The 21,433-nt window shown below is 49.8% G+C and overlaps 1 protein-coding gene across 4 annotated transcripts in view; it reads right to left on the reverse strand.

Annotated features, from left to right (window-relative positions):
• CLIC5 (chloride intracellular channel 5) overlaps nt 1–21,433 on the reverse strand; it is a 153,564-nt gene that overhangs the window by 29,840 nt on the left and 102,291 nt on the right. For all 4 annotated transcript variants that reach the window (XM_026507325.4, XM_048219639.2, XM_026507326.4 and 1 more), the window contains exons 2-4: nt 18,617–18,726; nt 15,203–15,328; nt 7,138–7,244 (exon numbers count right to left, since the gene is read on the reverse strand). In XM_026507325.4, coding sequence (XP_026363110.4) covers nt 7,138–7,244; nt 15,203–15,328; nt 18,617–18,726 — 343 coding nt within the window. The remainder of the gene's footprint in view (nt 1–7,137; nt 7,245–15,202; nt 15,329–18,616; nt 18,727–21,433) is intronic.

The raw sequence follows: 21,433 nt of genomic DNA on the forward strand, positions 1-21,433 counted from the left end.
CCTGATGACAAAAACGGACAGGTGTGGGCGGGCTGATCTGAGTCTTGGAAATGACAAAAAGCAGCAGGGAAGTTGGTGACATAGGCCCGAAGCTGCAGGGGGCTCTCAGGGCCCTTAAGATACATGGAAAGAAAAAAAGAAGAAAATGCATTTCAGGGGGAAAGAGGGCACAGGTCAAGACCAGCAGGGTGGGGGGAGGGGCAGGGCGAAGCGGCACCTGCAGGGGAAAGAGGACAGAATTCACAGGAGCGTGAAGTCAGCTGCCCACAGTCTACAGACAAAGGGCAAGGAAATCACACGAGGCAAAGGCCAAAGCAAACGAAAATCGCAGTCCTCCATGCCAGGACTCGAGCCCCCAGATTGGTAACATTGGTTCCTCTTCTGGGAGGTTGGTATGTTTTTGTCTACGGGAAGAACCAAACTGTAGCTGACCACGGGGTCCCTTTGGGCTCTATGTGCTCGAAGGTTTAGTGCCCAAATTGTGGTCTGCGTCTGTGTCTGGCATCGGGGCGCTGGGGGCGGCTTTGGCGGTTTTAGCGCACCCTGAGTTCTGTTTCAGGGTTCCACCCTGCTTTCCTTTCGCACCTCGTTCTCGCGTATGCTGCGTTGCCCTGAATTATGTGTCCCTGCGAGCGGTGATCAAGTCTTTCTGGAGCAAGTGGAGTGAGGCTACATTTGCAAATAAAAAGGCCCATCAGACAGAAGACCACAGTGACAAAAATACAAGAGAACGCTACACTCGAAGGAGGAAGAGAAGAGGGGATTCCTAGGAAGCCTCGAAAGACTGAAATCATCCGAATTGGGGGAAAAATTATTCAGCTCAGAAATATGGGGTACCAGCAGCCTGACATGTATGTGTGTGAAGTGGCTGGGGAAAGCCATAAAACTTCACATGATGTATGGATGAGATAAGAGAGACCGAGGGTGGGGCTTTTTACACACCTTGCAGAAGATAGGGAAAGCGAGTCCCGCGGAAGCAGGCATGCGCACGAGGACGGCGATGGCAGGTGCCAGTGTGAACGGAACAGGAGAAATACAGGATTTTTGCCCTAGTCTACATGCATATATATGACCACTCCCTCTCCAAGCAAAAAGGAAATGGGAGAAGTACATAAGAATACACCAGCCGACAACAACACGGTGAAGATACTGGGCAGGAATATTAACTGTATCTGGGGAAACGTGATGGGGCTGGAAGAAACGTAAAAGGGACTTTAAAAATAGTGAGTAACAGAGACCTAAGGATGCACATTCGCCCCCTTTGTTAATCACCCAGAAATGCAATATGTTCAGAAACTGAAAGAAATCTATAGACTTAATAGGAGGATTGAAGCACAAGGAAAAAGAGAGATTGTGAAAAATAAAGTAAAATATAGTATTTTACAGCCAGATTAGGGTAAGTAGCTCAAATGAATTTCTTGAAAGCCAAGGGGTTTAGCAGAGATTTTTAGAGTCTGTTCAAATGGCATTTTGAGGGTTAGAAATGCACAATGTAAGATGGATATTCACAGAGAAAAGCCCAGGTCCTCTTCGAGAAGACGGAGTGAGGAAGACATGTTTAAGGAGGGGGTGGAAGCCAGCCGTCAAGCGAAGGGACAGAGCAGAGGAGCAGTGATGTCCCGGTGGCAGAGAGCTGGAGCAAGGGTGGGGCTCGGGAGCCAGGAGAGCCAGAGCTGCCGAGTCCGGGCCGCTGCCGGGTCTCGCGTCCCGGGGGCTCTATGTGCCTCGATGGCATCTCGGAGGAGGATGAGAGCAGCAGGGCCAGACGGTGATACTTGCAGAGAGAGAGGGAGGACGTGATGTGAGAGCTGGAGGCCCAGGTGCCGCTGAAGGTGGAGGCCAGGCCACCGTTGGACTCTGCCTCTCAGCCAAGCAGCAGGACAGACCCGGGACTGGGGTGGGGACGGAGCTGACCGCTGCTTACTGCCAGCTGTGTTACCAGATGCCCTGAAGGCGATGGACCAAGCTGGCGCCCTCCCCTGTTCCTTCTGCGGCAAACCTTCACTACGGAACAAATGAAGCTGCTTGTCCTTGCTAGACTGAAAAAGTACTGTGCAGGGGCTCAGAGCAGCGACTCCTACAGCCACGTCTACACCCAGGGCTGCTCCCTCCACACTCACAGATGTCCTTTCTCAGGGCCACGAGCACTCCCTCCAGGTGGGCTCTTGATCCCACTCCGAGTGGTCTCCTCCTGAGCCCACCTGCCCCCTTCCTGCCAAGGGAGAAGGGCCCTGCTTCTGAGCCAGCCTGGACGCCCCCTGCTGTGTAGGATCGGAGTAAGGGGCTGCTGCAGGCGAGGGGGATGCAGTCAGAGAAGGACGCCCGAGGACGCTTCTAGGGAGCTGTGCACAGCACGAAGCCTCCCATGATCCTCTGCATGGCATTTTGTACCACAGATCACTCTTGAAACAAACAAACAAAAAACCCCTTTCCTTCCCATCTTGAGGATCTTCCCTGTCTTCCGCCCTTCTCAGCTTTCTCCTAGACCCCCTGGCCAAGCCTTCTTAACCTTCCTCCCTGACTTTCTCTCGCTGCCCTCCCGTAAGTGTACGTGATGCTTCCTGCTGTCCCTAGTGCCCCCTTCTTCTCACTCACGGACTGTATCATATATATATATATACCCCCTCAAACTACACTTTTGTCGCAGACCTCTCCGCAGAGGTGTACCTGTTTGCCCCTGGGTAACAGCACAGGACAACAGCTGACAGTTGAACCCCGCGGTGGCACTGTTCCCGGCACACCTATGAGGTATGGACAGTTACTGCCCCCACTTCACAGATGAAGAAATGGAGGCACACTGAGAGTTGATGTAACTTGCCCGGTGTCCCAAGGCCAGCAAGAAGAGAGGGAAGCTGGGGTCTGAACCCAGGCAGTGGATTTCAGAGTCTGCAAGTCGAACCACCACACACTTGCCAGTCTCTGAGCTATGCGGAATGCAGCCCGTCCAGAAACAAAGTCCTTGTGTCGCCCGCGAGCCAGGGTGGTAGTGGGGGATCCCAAGTAACAAGAAAGTAGCCCGTGTCACGTCTTACTGATAGCATCTTATTAAATATGGGGTTTTGAGACATTTACTTATTTATTTATTTATTTATTTATTTATTTATTTATTTAGAGAGCGTGTGAGCAGGGGGAGGGAGAGAGAGAATCTCATGAGCAAGTCCATGCTATCTTTAAGTGAAGTGAAGAGCAAGTTTGAGGAGGGGGTGTGGCGGGGCATGGAGGTGGGATCCACTCTCAGCAGACCGAGGGGACCCGGATGGGGCCGTTACAGGGGGAGGAGGCGGTACAGGGATAGACACCAAACCAGAGCACAAAACCCTGACTTCAGGGTCGCATGCAACAATCCTGAAGGTGTGACAGGCAGGGCCAGGCCACGGACCCTCTCCCCTGTATCCTCTGGAGAGGAGAAAAAGGCACCAAGAAAATGGGAAACAGAGTCAACCAGGTAGAAGTGAGAAGACAGGAGTGGGAGATTTGGAAGTGCTGGCTGGAGCTAAAGCGGTAGTTTCTGATTCCAATATTCATGCTTGTCTCATTTTGTCAGTCACAACTATAATCAGAGTTAACAGTAAATGAACATTTCCCACATGTCAGGATTTGTAGGCACTGACTTATAGTCAGTGAATCCGCATTACGAGCCTGGCTCTGCTATTAATTGCCTTCTTTGGCAGATGAAGAAATTGAAAGTCTTACCAAGTATGTTTTACAGATGCAGAAACAGAGGCTCAGAGAAGTCTCTCCAGTAAAGCTGTGCGCTAGACATAGCAGCTGTGGAGTTCCAGCCCAGGCCAGTAATCACCTGTTTATGTGTTTTTCAGCCCCCCAGTCAGCTCATTGAGGGCAACGACTTGGTCTCATTTGTCTTGACCACTCTGGAATCTAGCACAGAGCCTGGTACCCAAGAAATGCCCTTTAAACATTAGCTTAGACTTGCAGCCACTCCGTGCAACCTGTGCTTGCTGAATGAATAAACGAACGGCCGACTGTACAAACTCACGGACAGTTCTCTTGTGTGCCGGCTGTGGATGGCTCCCCTGGATGGGGGCTGGGCCTCAGTAGCTGGGACTTCTGAGGTTTTGTGAAACAGGGACATTTGGAATGGCAGCCCCTGTATCCGCCACGGGAGTGGAGAGACGACCCCCCAGGCAGGACCATGTCACCGCGTTGGTTTTTTTCACACTTTGATGTCAAGAGGGCAGGAAAGGCACACACCGCCATGGCCGGTGTGTATATGGGGTCTGGGAGGCATTAGGTGGCAAGGTGGGAGAGAGGGAGGGCTCTTTTCAGGAGAAAAGAAAGCTGAAGACGCAAAAGGGACAATCTGAAGAAGGGACACTGAAGAAATAGATGTAGAGCTGAAGATCCAGAGAGAGAAACGGGAAAGTAGTGTAAGAAGGGGTGTCAAAGGAAGCCTGGGGTCTCTTGCTGCCGCTGTCAGGAGGGGCTGCCTGCTACAGAGCTGGCACGGAGCATAGCAGGGTGTGGACCGTCCCGGGGGCAAGCGGCCGCGTGGGGTGGGCCACGGTGCCACTCTCTGTCTTGGTTTCTGGCTCGCAGAGCCTAAGAACTTCTGGACTTAGCAACCAGAACTGGGGGGTAAGAGTGGGGGGATGGAATGGTGAAGGAGGAGGGCTGTGGCGGGGGGGGGGGGGCAGCCTATGGTTACAGGGAAGGAACAAATGCACGGAGTCCAGTTAAAGGCAGGACACAAGAACAGCCGGGCCAAGGACCGTGATGGGGATAGGCTCTCTGGGACAGCAGAAAGGCCGGGGCTCAGATGAGTTCAGGGGAGAAGGAGTCACAAGGGCAGAACCCATCCCAGAGAGAAACAGGGGGAAAGAGAAGAAGTGGAAACAATGGAAACTGGAGAGCACTGAGTTTATAAGAAACCGATATGGGACGTTCAGTGGAAACTGCTGCTTTGGGGTTGGGGATAGGAGAACTGTAAATATGGATACGACGTAAATACCATTTGTAACTTGAAAACCCTGGAAGGCTCCGATGAGATAATCCTTCTGAGGGTGCTTTGACAAGTCTGAAGGAAGGTATTTGTGGCTGAGAGGAAAGGGCCTTGGATGTGGGATCCACAAACCAGAGCTGAACGCCTTTGGGCACGCGGCCATGAGGGGCTGCCTCAGTGTCCCAGCCCCACCGCCACACAGCACCACAAACTGCGTGGCTCGCAGAGAACAGATTTCTGTTCTCCCGGTTTTAGAGGCCAGAAGGCCAAAATCAAGGTGTCAGCAGGGCCACGCTCCCTCCTGAGGCTCTACGGGGGAGCCCTTCCTTGCCCCTTTCGGCTTCTGGCGGCCCTCCAATCTGGTCATCGCACCCCAATCTCTGTCCCACCCTCACATGAACCTCTCCCGCGGTCTCCATGTGCCCTCTCGCCTCTTACAAGGACACCAGTGGGGGGATTTAGGGACCACACTAAATCCAGGATGATCTCATCCCGAGACCCTTAATTAATTACACCTGCAAAGACCCTATTTCCAGATAAGGCCTCACTCTCAAGTCCCAGGGGGACATGGCTTTGTGGGGGACCCTCCTCCACCCACCAAGGTCCAGACAGCAACGAAGCAGGAGCACTGAACCCATTTAAAATCTCTCCACATCCCTTCTTCTTCTTGTCCCTGAAGGCCAGTCTCCTTCTGGTGCCTCCTCACACACCTCTAATGGCTGCCACGGCCCACAGGATAAAACCCAGCCTGCCAGGCTTGCGCACAGGCTCTGGGCACTCTCCTCAGTCTCTGCCACTCGAACCCCCCCGCAACGACCTCCTCCCTTTATTCGAAGCCAACTGACTCCCCCTTAACCTTCATGACCCAGTTGAAACCCCAGCTTTCTCAAAGGCCCTGAAGTAAACGCTTCCTGCTCTGAACACCTCTGGCGGATATCGCTACCCCTTTCACAAGACAGCTAATCAGCTCCTCAGACGCCCTTGGTGAAGCCATCATTGATCTCTTTTCTTGCTAATCGCCTTTTTGCCAATTTAAGCCTTTCCTCTCCTGTACTGGCTGGGTCTTCAAGAGTGGGGAAGGGTCTTTTTCTGGTTATTGCAGAATCTACTCTGTGCCTGTTACAATCCAGCTTCCCAGTAACTGTTACCAAAATACTTACTTTCCAAGGCACCAACCCCGGTCCTGCCAAAATGTCGTCCCTTTGGCTTCATGATGGCTGCCCTTCCTGGTCACCTTGTCCAAAAATATGCCTTTCTCCTCTGAGCTCCTAGAGCGCCTATCCCACCGTGTGTGGGTCCATTGTGTATTCACCTGTTGGTCATTCATTCGCACATTTATTCACAGATTCGCGACACCCTTGCTCTGGTTAGCTCTGTGCTGGGCTCCAGGCTCCTGCCTGCAAGGCTGTCTCTTTCTCCCACTGGGAGGCAAGCAAACTTGCTCATCCTTCTTCATTTTCCTCCCAGGGCCTAACACAGTTCTTCAAGTATTACACTTATTCAATTTGATGGTTCTATTCAAATTGCTTTGTCTGATTCTTAAAGGAAAGACCAAATGAGGTACTTAAAGTGCTAGGAGCTTAAATGAGGCGCCAAGACCACTCCAAGATGGCCTCACGGGAGAACTGGTCTTGGGCTCTGTAGCCAAGGCCAGATGGAGGATGAGCCAGGTTTGGAGACGTGGCTTCTTCAGTATCCTCTGCATTTGCAGTAGGGGGAGGAAGCAGAGGGCCGGGCTCCGCCTGCAGCATTCACCAGGGGGGTGACCAGGCTCGTGCTGTCCCACCTTGACCTCTGTATGACCCCTTGAGAAGGCACGCAGGGACCGGAAGGAAACTGGAATATGTGGTTCCGGTCAGGGCCGCCCGAGAACCCAGGCAGGGTTGTGAATTTGGGACAAATGGCCAGCGGTATGGCGGAGGCAGGAAACTTCTGTGCAGACCATTACACTGTGCGGTAAGGCAGGCTCAGAACACAAAGTGCCTCCCTCCCTCCAAAGTCAGCACAAAGGCCCACTGGCCTTTTCTCTCACACCCCCTTCCCCGTGTCATGGGAAGCACGGGTGTGGGCGAACAGTGAACAGCGCTGGTTCCAGGCGCTTCCAGGACCCGAGTACCTGAGATGTCCTGGGAGCAGGCACTACTGCCAAGAGCTCTGGGTGGAAGGGGGCCACTCACCGGCATTGTTCTGCTGCTTTGTGTTTTTGATATAGGCGGAGAACTTGGAGAAGATGTCGATGCCTGCCGTGTTGGATTCCCGGTGTTTCGCAGCCAATTTGGGGTACCTGAAATGGAAGGCACGGTGTTCTAGAATCAGTGAGAACTTGGAGCTCCTTTAAGGGAGAGTGTATGCCCAACACAAGGAACAACATGCCCCTTTCGAGTTTGATCTATAAATCTTTGGTGGGGGGGGATCTTACACCCAACCTATAGGGAGGGTGGGCACTCTCTGTCCCAGTTCACTGACAGAGGAAACAGAGGTCAGTGAGGTGAAGAGAGCTGCGTGGGGGCGGGGGGTACAAACTGTGGGCAGGGAACTGGGAGACCCCCTCAGAGGGCCTGAGTCGCGTCTGAGATCACCGAACAGTGCTGCACCAAAGAGAGGGCTAATCAAAATTCCGGAGGAGCTTGCCTCTACATCGGGTGGGGTCCCTGACATTTCCCCAACCCATATTAAAATAACTATCCAGGGCCAGGCCTGTGATGATAATCCTAACTGTACAGAGCTAATTCTGGAAGCCAGGAGATAGTAGGCACCTTGCCACCGAGGCTTTAAAGCCATTTCTCAAAAGAAAGGGTACCTGTGGGTCCTCTTCTGAAATATTCTTCACACACACACCCCTTATTTGTGTGCAGTAAGAGTGGAATCTACCAGGCTCTACCAGCAGGACGAGTGTGTCTGATTACTTTATTTCCAGGCATGGAGCTAGATTTGCAATGATCCAGCCTCTCGCCTTGGCACAGTCTTTCATTTGAAGCCAGAAGAATCTAAGAGGCAGACCAAAGTTAGGACTAGTTTCTATTGTCTCTAAAACTGAGCGAGGTAAGGTTGCTTGTGTGGGAATTCCCTTAGCATCATCAAATTTTCTAGAAATGTTATTTCACGAACATTTTATGGGCGTGGCCAGGTAGGCGTGGAATGAGATGAGGGACAGTTGCTTATTTGTCATCATTATCAAGTATGTGGACCTTTGTGATCTCTGGGTGAATAGTTTTCTACTGCCTACTGTTTGAATGCTTTGTGTTAAAAAGCAAAATAATTTTAAAACTTCCTTTAATGTTGCAAATAACGTGAACCAAAAATTCTTTAAAAATTATTTGTTGTATTCTTTCTTTCCTTTCCTTTCCTTTCCTTCCCTTTCCCCACTTCCCCTTCCCCCTTCTCCCTTTCTCTTTCCCCCTTCCCCTTCCTTCCTTCTTTCCTTCCTTCCTCCCTCCCTCCCTTCCTCTCCCCTCCCTCCCTCCTCTCTCTCTCTCTCTCTCTCTCTCTCTCTCGCTGCTCTTCAATTGGCCCATTAGCTAGCTAGGACTGTCCACTCTTGGGCCATGCTAGGTGACCGTTTAATTTTAGATATTGCCATCAGAAGCGTCCTCAGAAAGTCATGGGGTCCAGCCCTCTGCCAATAGGCAGATACAGAAGGCATTCTGGTCCTCGCTTTACAGGGAAGACAGCTAGAGGCCAGAGGGATAAAATGGCTCCTCATGGACCCACGGATAATAAATCGTTGGGGGACCCTGAGAACACGGCCAGTCCCCTAGAGCAGCATTCTTCCTGTTCCATCACACCATCTCTCTGATATCTGCAAAAGCTAACTTGTATTGAGTGCCTGTTATGTGCCAGGCACTGTTCTAGCCCCTTTACGTGTATCCATCATTTATTCTTCACAATTCTATTGGTACTGTGACCAGGCTCATTTCCCACGTGAGAAAAAGGAGGCCCAGAGAAGTTAAGCAATTTGCCTAAGGTCACATGGCTAGGTGGCAAAGCCAGGACTCCAACCCAGGCAGCTTCACTCTGGAAGCCCAGCTCTCCAGTTCAGTGTCCTGTGGCCTCTCCTGGACTCTGCTTTTTACCTTTAAAGCCCCAAAACTCTCCCTCCACACAGAGGAGCACCATGAATGCACTCTCTCCATCCGCCTGCAGAGGGCGCGCTCACAGGCTCGGCACACAGGTCTTCCTGTGTATACTGGGAATTACCAGATTGATCTGTCTGTCCTTGGGGGCACCAGGCAAGTTTCCTGCAAGATACTAGGTAATCCAAGACCCTGGCAATTTAAGATCATCCTTCCCTATTTTGGCCTTCGCACATAGTGTGGCAGGCTCTCAGAACTGATTGCCTTTAATTATTTGTAATAAATACCAAGTGCTCTTTGTTTTTGCTTGATAAGGTAAAAAGAGAAGGGCTTAGGAAATGCATTTTCAGTAGACTACTTGTTTGGGTTTGTTGTTTTGTTTTGCTTTATGCCATCATTTGACCAGACTTGCAATAATCTGACCGTTCCTTCACCATCAGTGTGGGCCCAACATGAGGAGACAGAAGCAAATCTAAGATGGACAGCAAAGGACCATGTGTTCAGGGAAACCACAGGCTAGTGCTGGCCTGTTTTCTAAGCACTATGATTTCCTGAGACTTTATTGTACAGCTTAATGTTCCATTTGAAATTTGTCATTGTGGGAAATGTGTATCCAAATATTAAACTCACGGATTTCAGTAACTAGACTTGAAGAGGCTACTATACTGAGATGTTAAGGGCACTAGTGTTCGCTCCATATATACACCAGATTTTGTATATGCAAATAAGTGGGCTACAGAGTACATTCTGTTTCTCTAGAAAGCTAAGAAATAGTGTTTCATTCATGGAAACATCTTTGAACTGAGACTGTGATGTGGTCTTATGACAATCAAAGAGATGGTGAATTTTTCTAACTCAGGAGTTAGTGAACTACAGCCCATGGGCCAAGTTCAGCTCAATATCTGTTTCTACACCTCTCATGAGCTAAGAATAGTTTTTTAACGTTTTTAAATGACTGGAAAAAAAATCAAAAGGAGGGTAGTATTTTGTGACCTGTGAAAATAATGTGAATTTCCGATTTCAGTATTCAGTCATGGCGTTAGAGCACAGCCACTTCCATTCCTTTGCGTGTTGCATACGGCTGTTCTGCTCTACGGCGGCAGACTTGTGACACAGGCTCTATGGCCCCCAAAGCCAAAAAGACTTACTATCTAGCCCCTTACAGAGAAGTTTGCTGACTCCTGCTCTGATGACAATTTCTCACCGTTCTATTTTTAAGATATCCTATTTCAAATGCATTCATCTTAGACATGCACTTAAGCTTCATTCTGGGATGCAAAACAGTTGGCCCCTCATAAAAAAAATTTTTTTTGTAAATAGGAGAAATAAATCTATATGTTATATAGATATAGACGTATTGTTAATCATTATATAACAATCATATTATTATATATAAATATATGTGTATTATTATGTGTATGTATATTATTATATATATTATATATGTGTATATGTGTGTGTGTGTGTGTGTGTGCAGATGGAAGTGCTCTGACTGGCTTAGGGCCCCCACGACTTCTCACTAACTAGCCACAGGCCACCATGCCACTGAACGAAAGGGGCCCCTACAATAAAACCAGCGTGCATTAAGCATCCACCACGGCCAGGTCCTGTTCCTGGGGTTGAGGATACACTGGAGAAAGAGAGACAATTCTCCTGCCCTGATGGAGGGGCCTTTGCCGATGCTAGGGGCTCCCCTAGGAGCTTGAGTGTTGACCCTCCTTGTTCTAACGCGCTGGAAAGTTCTCTCCCTTTATTCCTTTATTCTCTCCCTCATCTCACCAAACCCTCACTTGAAAAGCAGGTTAATGCTTCCGACTCTTCTGATCCTTGGCTATGTGCTTGCTTGTCTTGCCTCTGCTAATGAAGCAGACGATCCTTGGAGGTAGACAGGGTCTGGCTCAGTCATTAAGAGACATCCCTTGGGGTCTGCGGTTTTAAGGCGAAGGGCCTTATGATTGCGTCTGGAAGACAGTCACAAAGAAGGCAGTGACTTCTCTTTCTAATGCTCCAAGATGCCGCTTCACGAGCTTTTACTCGATGTCCGGCCCCAGGCTAGGTAGTATTACCTTCTATGGCGGTCCCACGGGATCGACATTACTCTCATTATGTTACAGATGTGAGAATTCAAGATTAAATAGCCGTGGGCTTCTCTGCATTTCCCAGCTTCTGTCTCTCAGTTACACTGGGGTCATGTGACTGGATTCTGGCCAATAGGATGAGAGGGGACATGATGTAAGCACTCAAAGCCCTGGCCCTTAAAAACATTTGGCATGAACCTTCTTACTTTTTCTGTGCTGAAGGAGCCTTGGGGGTGTGGGGGGGGGGGAGGATTGTCACATATTCCAAAGACTACAATAGGGAAGAGGGCTATACTGCCCACTTAGATTTTACCAGAGTGAGGAATAAACTGTATTCTGTTAAGCTTCTGAGATTCTGTGCCGAATTTGTGTCGCACAGCCTCATGGTATGGATTAGAACCCAAGCCATTCTGACCCCAAAGGCCATCTTCTCAGCCACCATGCAATCCTTTCCTTGGTACCAAGGCTGCTTCTCTACTTCCCGGAGGGTGAGAAGAAGCATTCTTGTTTTTTTCTATTGTGAGATATTTATAAACACTTCTCAAAATAATGAATTCAAGGTGTCTTCCGACTCTGGCAACGTTCTGGACCCCGTTTGTACTCAGTTCGGACTTGTGAGTTGACTGACTACTTGCCGAGCCGTGATATAGTAGCAGTTTGACCTCCTGACTTCTTCTCGCAGCATCTATGCACGAGGGGTATTTTAAATAATAACCAGCTCTGGAAAGAAAAGTGCTTTGAGACCTTCATGGGATCATAGAGCTTCTGCAGAAAGGCGTCTATGGGACTACACAGTTCCACGCCCTCATGAGGAAATGGGAGAGAGGCTGGCCAAGGCCATCCAGCAAACACGATGGGGAGGTGGCTAGAGTTTGGTCTCCTGCCTCTCAGCTCTGGATCCTCTGAACTCTGGCCACTCTGTGGAGGTGAAGGGTGAGGCCCAGCATGCCTCGACAGTAATCTCAATGCTGATCCCACTGCTTCCCTGCTGAGTGTTACCGGGGCCAGTCTTAGGAAAGAAATGGAAGTTAGTCTCATTAAGAAACTGCTTGAGACTTCCTGAATTTCTTTTGACACCAAATGCTTCGTGGGACCAAATGTGATTCAAAAAAAAAAAAAAAAAAAAGGTTGGAGTGTTTACATGTGGTTTTTTCCTTTAAAAAATAAAGCTAAGGGGAAAAAGACTACCACAATTTCTTGGCTTTCTGGCAGCTTTTACAAACAGTGGTGTGATGAGAAACACATGGCAGAACAGCATTCAGGGAACAGTTCTGGGGGTTTTGCTGCCCCCTAGAGAATCAGAAGGTCAAGCTGCACTCCTCCAGGGGCCTCCGCTTCGGGCCCCAGGGGCCTCGCTGCTCGAATCACTGGGCAGCCTGCCGGGGCTGGTGGCTTGTTGTGGGCAGAACAGCAGGTCTCCCTTTGTGGGACTGAGGCACTGGCTTGGGGGCATTTACTGGAAGGTAACTGTGGCCTCTGCCCCAGTATGACCCATACAAAGTCATCTAAAGGGCACTCCTGGGTGCTCGGGAGGGTTGCCGGTCTCATCACTGGGGCCGCCATCTTGGTGGCCTTCTCGAGACATGCACTTGAACAGGTTTGAGGTTCTGTTACTTGGGTGTGGTGGATTCTTGCATCACTGCCACGTTAGGAATGCATGGAGGAAAACCACCCTCACACAACTGCAGTCCAGAAAAGGACGTGGACCCGAGGAAGCAGAACCCAGGACAGGTAATGTGCACACGCGCGGGGACGGGGAAGAGAGGAGGGCGTGTCCGTGTCCGTGTCCGACATTGGGTAGCTCTACTTGGATCATGGCAATGTTTTGAAATCTGAGGAAATGGTGATGAATCTGATGAAGGTCCTCCACCGAAAGAATGTACACGTGCACTGGGTGCACATAACTCTGGGGGTCTCACGAGCCCCCTTGGTCCCACTGTGGATATAGGACTGGAGACCCTGAAGAAGAGAAACAATCTGAGAAAAGCACAGCCGGTCCAGGAGAAGGGAGCCTGGCTAAAGTGGGCATGAAGAATAGCAGGGGCTCTCGGTCATCCTTTTACACAGGGGGGGGGGGATGGAGGCTGAGAGCAGAGAAGGAACATTGGAGGGGTCACAGCACACTGCTGGCAGAACCAGGAGAGCAGGCCTCAGGCCGGGGGGCTCAGCCCAGCCTGGCAAATCTCCATCTACTGGCCTGGCAAAGGACCCGGTGGGACAACCTGCTCCCCACTGCTCCCGTGTCGCATTCCCCACTGGCCTAGACAGAAGTGGTCACTCCTGAGCATGAGTATTACTTCTCAAAGGAAAGTAGCTTCGCCCTGGACATTCCCTTCTGGGGCCCCCATGCACGGTCTAAACTGTTCAGTTATTGCAAAAGCATTTATTTTCTAGTGTGGGATTTCAAAACAGCACGAGCAACGAGGCTGAGTCCCAGGACAGTGGATGGCCCTGGAGCCCTCTCAGGACCTTTCAGCAAAGTGGCTGGCTGGTGTCCTGTTTGGAGATGCTGTGGCTTCTGGTGGTGCCTGAGGTGGAAGTTACGGCTGATTTAATCAACACACTCATTTAAAGTCTACACCCAGCTGCTACCAATGGGCTCGAGGCAGCTTTCCACTCTCAGTGTGAAAATAAACTGTCCTATGGTAGATGACAGAGAATACTTTTTGGGAGGAATGTATAAATGTTAAAGTTTAATCAGAACATGACTGGGAGGGGCGCCTGGGTGGCACAGCGGTTAAGCGTCTGCCTTCGGCTCAGGGCGTGATCCCGGTGTTATGAGATCGAGCCCCACATCAGGCTCCTCCGCTATGAGCCTGCTTCTTCGTCTCCCACTCCCCCTGCTTGTGTTCCCTCTCTCTCTGGCTGTCTCTATCTCTGTCAAATAAATAAATAAAATCTTAAAAAAAAATGCTACATTTAAAAAAAAAAAAGAACATGACTGGGAGTTTTAATTTAATAGTTACTTGTTAGATGTGTCACCTTGAGCAAGTGACTCAACCTCTTGACGCCTCAATTTCCCCAGCTGTAAAATGAGGCTAGGTAACATCGATCTCCTAGGGCACTTGGTGAGGGCTATAGACGTATTGATAAATAAACACAACTTCAAAATAACTGCAAGATCATGGTTTCCAGGGGTCCAATCCCACTGATTTTACATGCTAAGTAGATACTGAGTTCTTCTTACCTGTCTGCCCCCAGTTCACTGTCACTGCCTTAGCTCAGCCACCTGGCCTGTCTTCTGTGGACCGTCACCAGGTGGCTCCTGCTAATTGATTTCTCTACCTCCAGCTTTTCCATCCTCTGCGCTCCTCATCTTCCCACCCCCCGAAGTAAGCCCGAAAACTGGCTCTGAACAATTTTGCTTCAAACTTTCCAGTGGCTGTCCTACAGGAAGGAGTCTGTGTGAGCCTTACCTGTATGAAATCTTTTTCGAGTTAAGATGAAACAGTGCGTTGTTTTCATCCCTGATTACAGTAGAGTATAAGGAACAAGTCTAGTTTCCAGTAACTTTCAGAATTCACCTTCCTTCCCTTTACTCCCGTTTTCCATCAGGAGCAGTTGGTCTACCCAAGAGCCTACAGCCCTCTGGTCTCTTCCCCACCCCTAAACCCTCCAGGGTCCACTTTAGAAGAGGAGTCAGTCTTTTCATCTTTAATCATGTGCTTCGACCAGACCTGGTCAGATTTGCGACTCCTGTTTATACTTGGGTGTGGTTTTAAGTCATGGGGTTACCTCTCTCCTGGCTTACTCTCATTTTGTCAGCTTTCCAGCTCTCGTTCTAAAATGGAGAAGCCTTTGCCCTCATTTAGGGGTCTTTCAGGCGAGTGAACTGGGGAGGACTCATATAGGGGGATGGAGGGGTGGCACCCTTCCCGGCATTCTGCTGCGGAGGCATATTCTATTCATAGGGGTATCCACTCTTGGGGTTGGACTTGGTGGGACAGTTTCGAGATTGGCAGGTCTCTGGGCTTGAGAAGAGGGTCCTACGCTCTGGACTGATAATAGCTCCTGGAAGCTAACACTGTGCTTCTCTAATTCCAACACAGACCCACCCCCGCCATTAGCTTCAGAAATAAGCCGCTCATTACTTCTCAGGAGCCAAAGTCTCCTCCAGGAATTCTTCGATCTTATTGACGTCCGTCTTCACATCTCCGTTGAAGGTCAGGAAGGGTGGGTGGGTGCCAGGGGCAAGGTTGTGCAGGTCGGCCGGCTTTCTGTAGAGAGATCAAGATTCAGGAGGTGGATTACCCCAGGGCACCTCAACTTCGGGGGACCCCGCAGCTTGTAAATGAGACTCCCTGGGCTGTCCAGCATGCCTGTGCACAAAACGGACTTATGGTGGGGGCGCGTAGAGCATGGGAGGTTGGAAAAAGTTCTCAAGGGATGTGGTGTGACCCAGGAAGTCTGTCCTATGGAAGTCATTAGAATAAGTCAAGATGAAGGCGTTGAGTCCTAGTGAAAGAGCAGAGCGATGGCAGGTGGCTGTCTAAATGAGCACCGAGATCTTCATACCCAGGGCAGAGGTTGGGCTTTGCTTTCAAAAGGTTCTTCACCACTTAGCTTAACAAAAATGCACTCGCCAGGATGCCAAACTTTAAAAATCAATGAATTCAATCATACATTTTTACGAAGAGTATTCACAAGAGAAGAGAGAGTGGCCTCGTGGTCGCCACAGTCCCAGTCAGGCCCAGGAGCGTGCTTCCCAGTTTCCACCAGCCGATGGAAATGTAAAAGCAGAGGCGGAGCCCAGTGAGAGAGGGAAAGCTGGTGGATGGGGGGCAGGGCAGAGGCAGTGCCAGTGCCAAAGGAAACAGTAAGGAAGAGGAGGAACAGCAAAGCACACATCCCGGCTCCCGGCTGGAACATCAGATTCACCCCAAATGCTCTTGCAGACAACGCAACACTTGTGGGAGTCGGGAGCGGGAAACACTGGATGGAGCAACCGAAGAAAAGTAAACAAGGGGAAGAGGAGTCTGTAATGAAACAAATTCCTGGCATCATCAGCTGGGGAGGAGAAGGGAAGAATTTCAATTACGGTGCTACTCCCAGATCGCTCCCCAAACACACGTGTGGTACTTAAAACTCCTGAGACAGCCGGGACTGAGAGTCGTTTTAAGATCTCATCTACTGGGTCCCTTTGTTTACTTGGTGTGTGTCCCTCCTTTGGACAATAAGAGGACATTCTTTACCTTCTCCTCCTGTTTTTCAGAGCTGACACAAGGCAGAAATGCTTGCATTCTCAGCTGGGCGGGGAAATCTATACTCATTTTATTTTTCAGCCATTACCTCTCTGTGGCTTAAAGACACAGAAGTTATTTTTTTCCCCGTGACTCAAGAGAACAATGGTCTCTGGAGTCTGGCATGGCTGGGGTGGGGGGCTAGGGGGGGTTACTGCTTACCGTGGTTGCTGCCCCAGTGGACTTGGCCAGTGGGATGCTGGTCAGCTGCGGACCTCTCTGTGGACCCTCTCCAGCATTTATGGTTGAAATCATGCAGTTCATATTTAAATCCATACAGCCAGGTCTAATTTATGGACTATGTCATCTCTAGCAGTCCTCTTTCCCGGACTGCATCGCCAGCTCCATGAGGGAAGGGACGATGCTAACAATAGTCAGCGTGTGATGTGCCTGCTGTGAGCCAGGCACAGCCCCGAATGTAAATGGCCTGCCTCACGACATCCTCACAGTTCCTCTGCAAACTAGGCCCTGCTTGTCTCCCCATCGTGCAGACGAGGAAACAGAGGCTCAGAAAAACGAAAGACCTCGTTCAAGGTCACTCAGCCGACACATGGTGGTGCCAGGATAAGAAATGAATATTCTTAGAAATTGCTAAACGTCACAGTATCATACATTTTAGAAAGTCCTTAACTCTTTATTATAGATATGTTTTCTTTCTTTTCCTTTTCTATCCTTTTTTGAAATGACTGATTGATTGATTGATTGATTTGATTGATTGCAGTAAGAAAGTTACCTTATCTATTGAACTGCAGTTGGGATATTGGCTGGCCTGCCTCAGCGGGCGTCGGGAGGGTAGGATAACAGGTACAAAAGAGCAATATAAGCATCTGAGGAATGCTGAGGTGGCTTCCTTCCCCATCCTGATCCCCAGCCAAACATACAAGTGCACTCCTGCAGGTGACAATCCAGCCGTGGGCGGCTGAAGCTGCGCCTGGGGGCTGGGCAGGGTCTGTCCATTCTGGAAGGCCAGAGCGCGTCTGTGAGGCAGAGGAAGCCTCCTAGCCAGGTGCCGGCAGGAAAACGGGGTGCGGTGAGAGGTAGTCCAGCCTGACAGAGGTGGCCAGGTCAGGGCGAGAAGTGTTGGGAGACAATGCTGGGAAAGCTGAAGATCCGACAAAGAGCTACAGATAGGTTTAGTCCACAGGCAATGGGAAATATCAGAAGGTTTTCTGAGTGCAGGAGCCACAGGATTAAAGGACCATTCTAGGAAGAATAAACTTAGGATAGTATAAAGGCTAGATCAGGGAGAGAGAGGACCCGGGAGGAAGACGTCCAGCTAGACGAACGAAGAGATAGTCAGCTGGCCTCAGTGGGACCCGAACCCGGTGTGGGCTTTGGGAACAGGTGAGAGGGCTCAGAGGTGGGCCACAGCACAGCGGGGCAGTGCCCTGCCTTTGGCGACTGGTTGACAAGGGAGGTGGCAAGAGAAGGGAGTGCTTAGAAATTCTCCAGTGCTTAGAAAATGGAAGAACCCAGGAATTCAGGAGGGGAGCCCAACTCAAAGGAGAAACGACAGATAGGACTTTTGATGTCTGGAATTTAAAGTGATAATAGAATACCCAAGTGGAAATCTCTCTAGAGATTTCTAGACGGTAGGGTCCTGGGCATAGAATAATTTACATAAAGGCAACATGGAGAATATGCTAAACTCACCAGGGAAGAAGCTACAGGCAGATGATAGGGGCTCAGGGAGCGAGCCTTGAGCTAGCATTGAAAGGACAGGCTGGAGACAGGAAGCAGGATAGGAGCCTGAAATGAGTGGCTCTTGATAGCGAATGATGGCTGGTATTTTTAACAACCATTAAAACCACAGGAACAACTCTCCATCCCAGCCTCTAATCTAGAAGGAATTCTAAAAATGAGAGCAACGCAGGGGAAATGGTTGGATGCCAACGCCCTGGAAATTCAGCCCCTACACCTGAAGTCCTGCTAGGGTCCCCCAGGATGGGGCGCTAGTACCTCCAGAACGGCTGACTCCTGGATTTGAAGACATGTATGTCCACCTCTGGGCCGCTCTCAGTTGCATATCCAATAGCCACTCCTTCCCTCTTTCTTGCTAATCAGACCTCGTTAATCTGGGTGGAGAAATGCTCAGTCCCAGGTGCCTCTCTTTTAAGCGGGGATGGGCTCTGGGACACAGTCTGGCCATGAGGTGAGAGCAGGAGGTTGCTGGAAGCCGTGGGCAGGCTTTCGCCCTCCCTCATAGAAAGTTCTCTGTCCGTGCAGCCAAATACATCCCTCCTTAGTACAGCATCGTTTATTTACCTTTTCAGATCCACAGTGGTGACATTGAACACAACGCCTTTCAGCCAGAGGATCATAAAGAGACGCTGAGAGAAGGGACAGTTGCCAATGCTTTCCCCATCGATTCCAGCCTAGAAGGAAGAGAAGCGGTGTCCTACATCAGCATTTGCATATTGTCAAGAAGGAACACATGCCCAACGGAGGACTGACTAAAGTCACGACCCAGACTAACTTCAAAGGCACTTGCCCTGTCTTTTTGTCGTCTTCCTTATGTCTATGCAGGGCAATGCCTGGCACACGGTATGCACTCCATACACAGGTGCTGGACTGAATTTGAGTTCCCAGCATGGCGATTACGTAGTCATAACCTTCCGAAACCATAGGACCCTCGAATCTCGGGGTAAAGGGAGACCATCGCCATCACACAGTCTAACATAAATGATGCCGGACCACCAACTTCCTTACCCCCAAGTAATCCTTTAGTTTATGCTTAAATATCTCCAGGCACCAGTAATTTACATGTCTTGAAGCAGTCCATTCTGAGGGTAGTTCTAACAATTAGAAATGCTTTTCTTTGGCTATGCCTAGCCAAACTATGTTCCTCTCTAGTTACTCTATTCTACCCTTTGGTCCTTGCTCCATGATGTATCATGAGTACGAATACCTCAGACTTCGACAACATCTCTCTATATCTAGACGGCGGACTCAAGATTTTAATCAGTAGCCCCCTTAATTCTGACAGGTACTTGACCTCAGTGTCAATAAGCCATCATTTGTTAAACTATCCTTTGACTCGATAAATGCAAATTCACTCTCAATTATGTACAAGGCACTAGAGAAAATTACACAGGGGATTCCAAAATGCATTTAGTCAAGAAGCTTGTGGCCTTCTGTGGGGGTGGCTGGCGGGTAAGGCAGGAACGCGTATATGACAATAACAGATAGCCTTATTGAGTGCTTGCATACTTCTCACTAGATTTCCCTTTCTCAGGACCAGTCTCAGAATAGCATGGCTTTTTGTGTTTGTTCTTGTGTGTGTGTGTGTGTGTGTTTTAATTATCTGAAGGGCAAGTCTGGCTTTACTTCTAAGTGGGCTGCAGAGACATGAATTTTATAAGGAACTCATTTTCAGCAAACACATGAACCAACAAAAGGGTTGGGAAACTGATCTGTGTACCATTCATTTCCACGGAGTGGCGTGTGGGCCCCCGACATGCTACTTAGAGGGAGAAATCACACATTCAGCCTAGTTTGCTGGTGGCTCCCCTGGAAACTGGGGCCCCATCAGGTGGCTGGAGTAAATTCCTCCAGCGGACAGGGAGGGCCAGGGGGGTGAAGGCCCCCGGGCTTCTTGGCAAAGCTGCGAACAACCCAAACGACATCCTGGAATGGAAGCTTATTACCATTTTTTTTTAAAGAAGGAGGAAAAAAAATGCACTCCCAAAACCCAGCACGGTATTTTCCCCTTGAGGTTTGCTCTGCTGCGGCATTTGGATGGGGCGGGCCGATGGCTGCTTTCATACGGGAGAGCCTAATCGCGTGCTTATTTCTACCTTGCAAATTGCTCCCAGCAGAGGCTCAGGTTTATCACGGAAAACTGGCGCCTTCGGCGGGTGTTGGTTGTAGGTAATTGCTATGAAATTACAGTTATTTTACCTCTCTCTTAGCTACGCCAAAAGCCCCATCCTTATTCAGGTCTCGCTTTTCCTCGGTGCTGGAAACAGACCCACTCCTGAGTAGCTGGGACACCCTGGGCCTGGTTATACAAAAGCTGAAAGGTGGGAGGCCGCATTGTGGGCGTCACACCTACCCACAGAGCTAAAGTTACCGATAAAGCCGCACTCAGACAGGCGACGATTAATTTAATAATAGCTTGGTGCTCGCTGGAGTTTATGATGTCAGCTCCCTAAGACCTTTCCAAGAAGCACTCGCTCCACAGGCACCTGGTTCCTGGTCCTTTAAGACATCCTGACAAAGGAACCGTTCCCCAGGGTCCATTAAAAGTGACAAGGAAAGAATAAAAAAACAGAACCAAAAGCCACAGCCACATACTGTCACGGATTTTATCTCTGGTGGGGTAGCGGGGGGCAATGATAAGGGAATTGAAGGAGGAACTAGTAAAATATTGGAATTCATATTAGCTGGACAGAAAATTCATATAATAGGGGCGCCTGGGTGGCTCAGTCGTTAAGCGTCCGCCTTCGGCTCAGGGCGTGATCCCGGCGTTATGGGATCGAGCCCCACATCAGGCTCCTCTGCTGGAAGCCTGCTTCTTCCTCTCCCACTCCCCCTGCTTGTGTTCCCTCTCTCGCTGGCTGTCTCTATCTCTGTCAAATGAATAATCAAATCTTCGGAAAAAAAGAAAAAGAAAATTCATATAATAATAACAATTAATGTCTACATTGTCAGGCACTGTTCAAAATGCTTCACATATATTAACTCATTTACTCCTCTCGAGAAGCCTATGTAGTGAGATATTATCACCCTGTTGCAAGATGCAGAAACCGAGGCAGAGAGAGAGGAGATAAGTGGCCTAAGGGTCCCTGGATTGAACCCAGGTGATCTGACTCCCGATGGAGTGCTCCTGCTGCCACAGCTGGAGTCTGACCTAAAGGCCCACACAGGCAACCTGGTGGCCCCGGGTGGCAGAACCGAAGGTGACAGTGCTGGGACTGTAGGCACATATCCCGCCCTTCCGTCCTGTGCAGCCAGCTGTGCGAGAGGTGCAGAGGATGCTGGCTTTCACGGCTCCCCACACGTTCCCTGTTGCCGTAAACCATGCTAGGCCCAGGAAACTATGCTCTGTCGCAAATTATGACGCTACCCAGTAAAAACAAA

The sequence above is a fragment of the Ursus arctos genome, unplaced genomic scaffold (assembly GCF_023065955.2).
Source record: "Ursus arctos isolate Adak ecotype North America unplaced genomic scaffold, UrsArc2.0 scaffold_29, whole genome shotgun sequence".
NCBI classification, from domain to species: Eukaryota; Metazoa; Chordata; class Mammalia; order Carnivora; family Ursidae; genus Ursus; species Ursus arctos.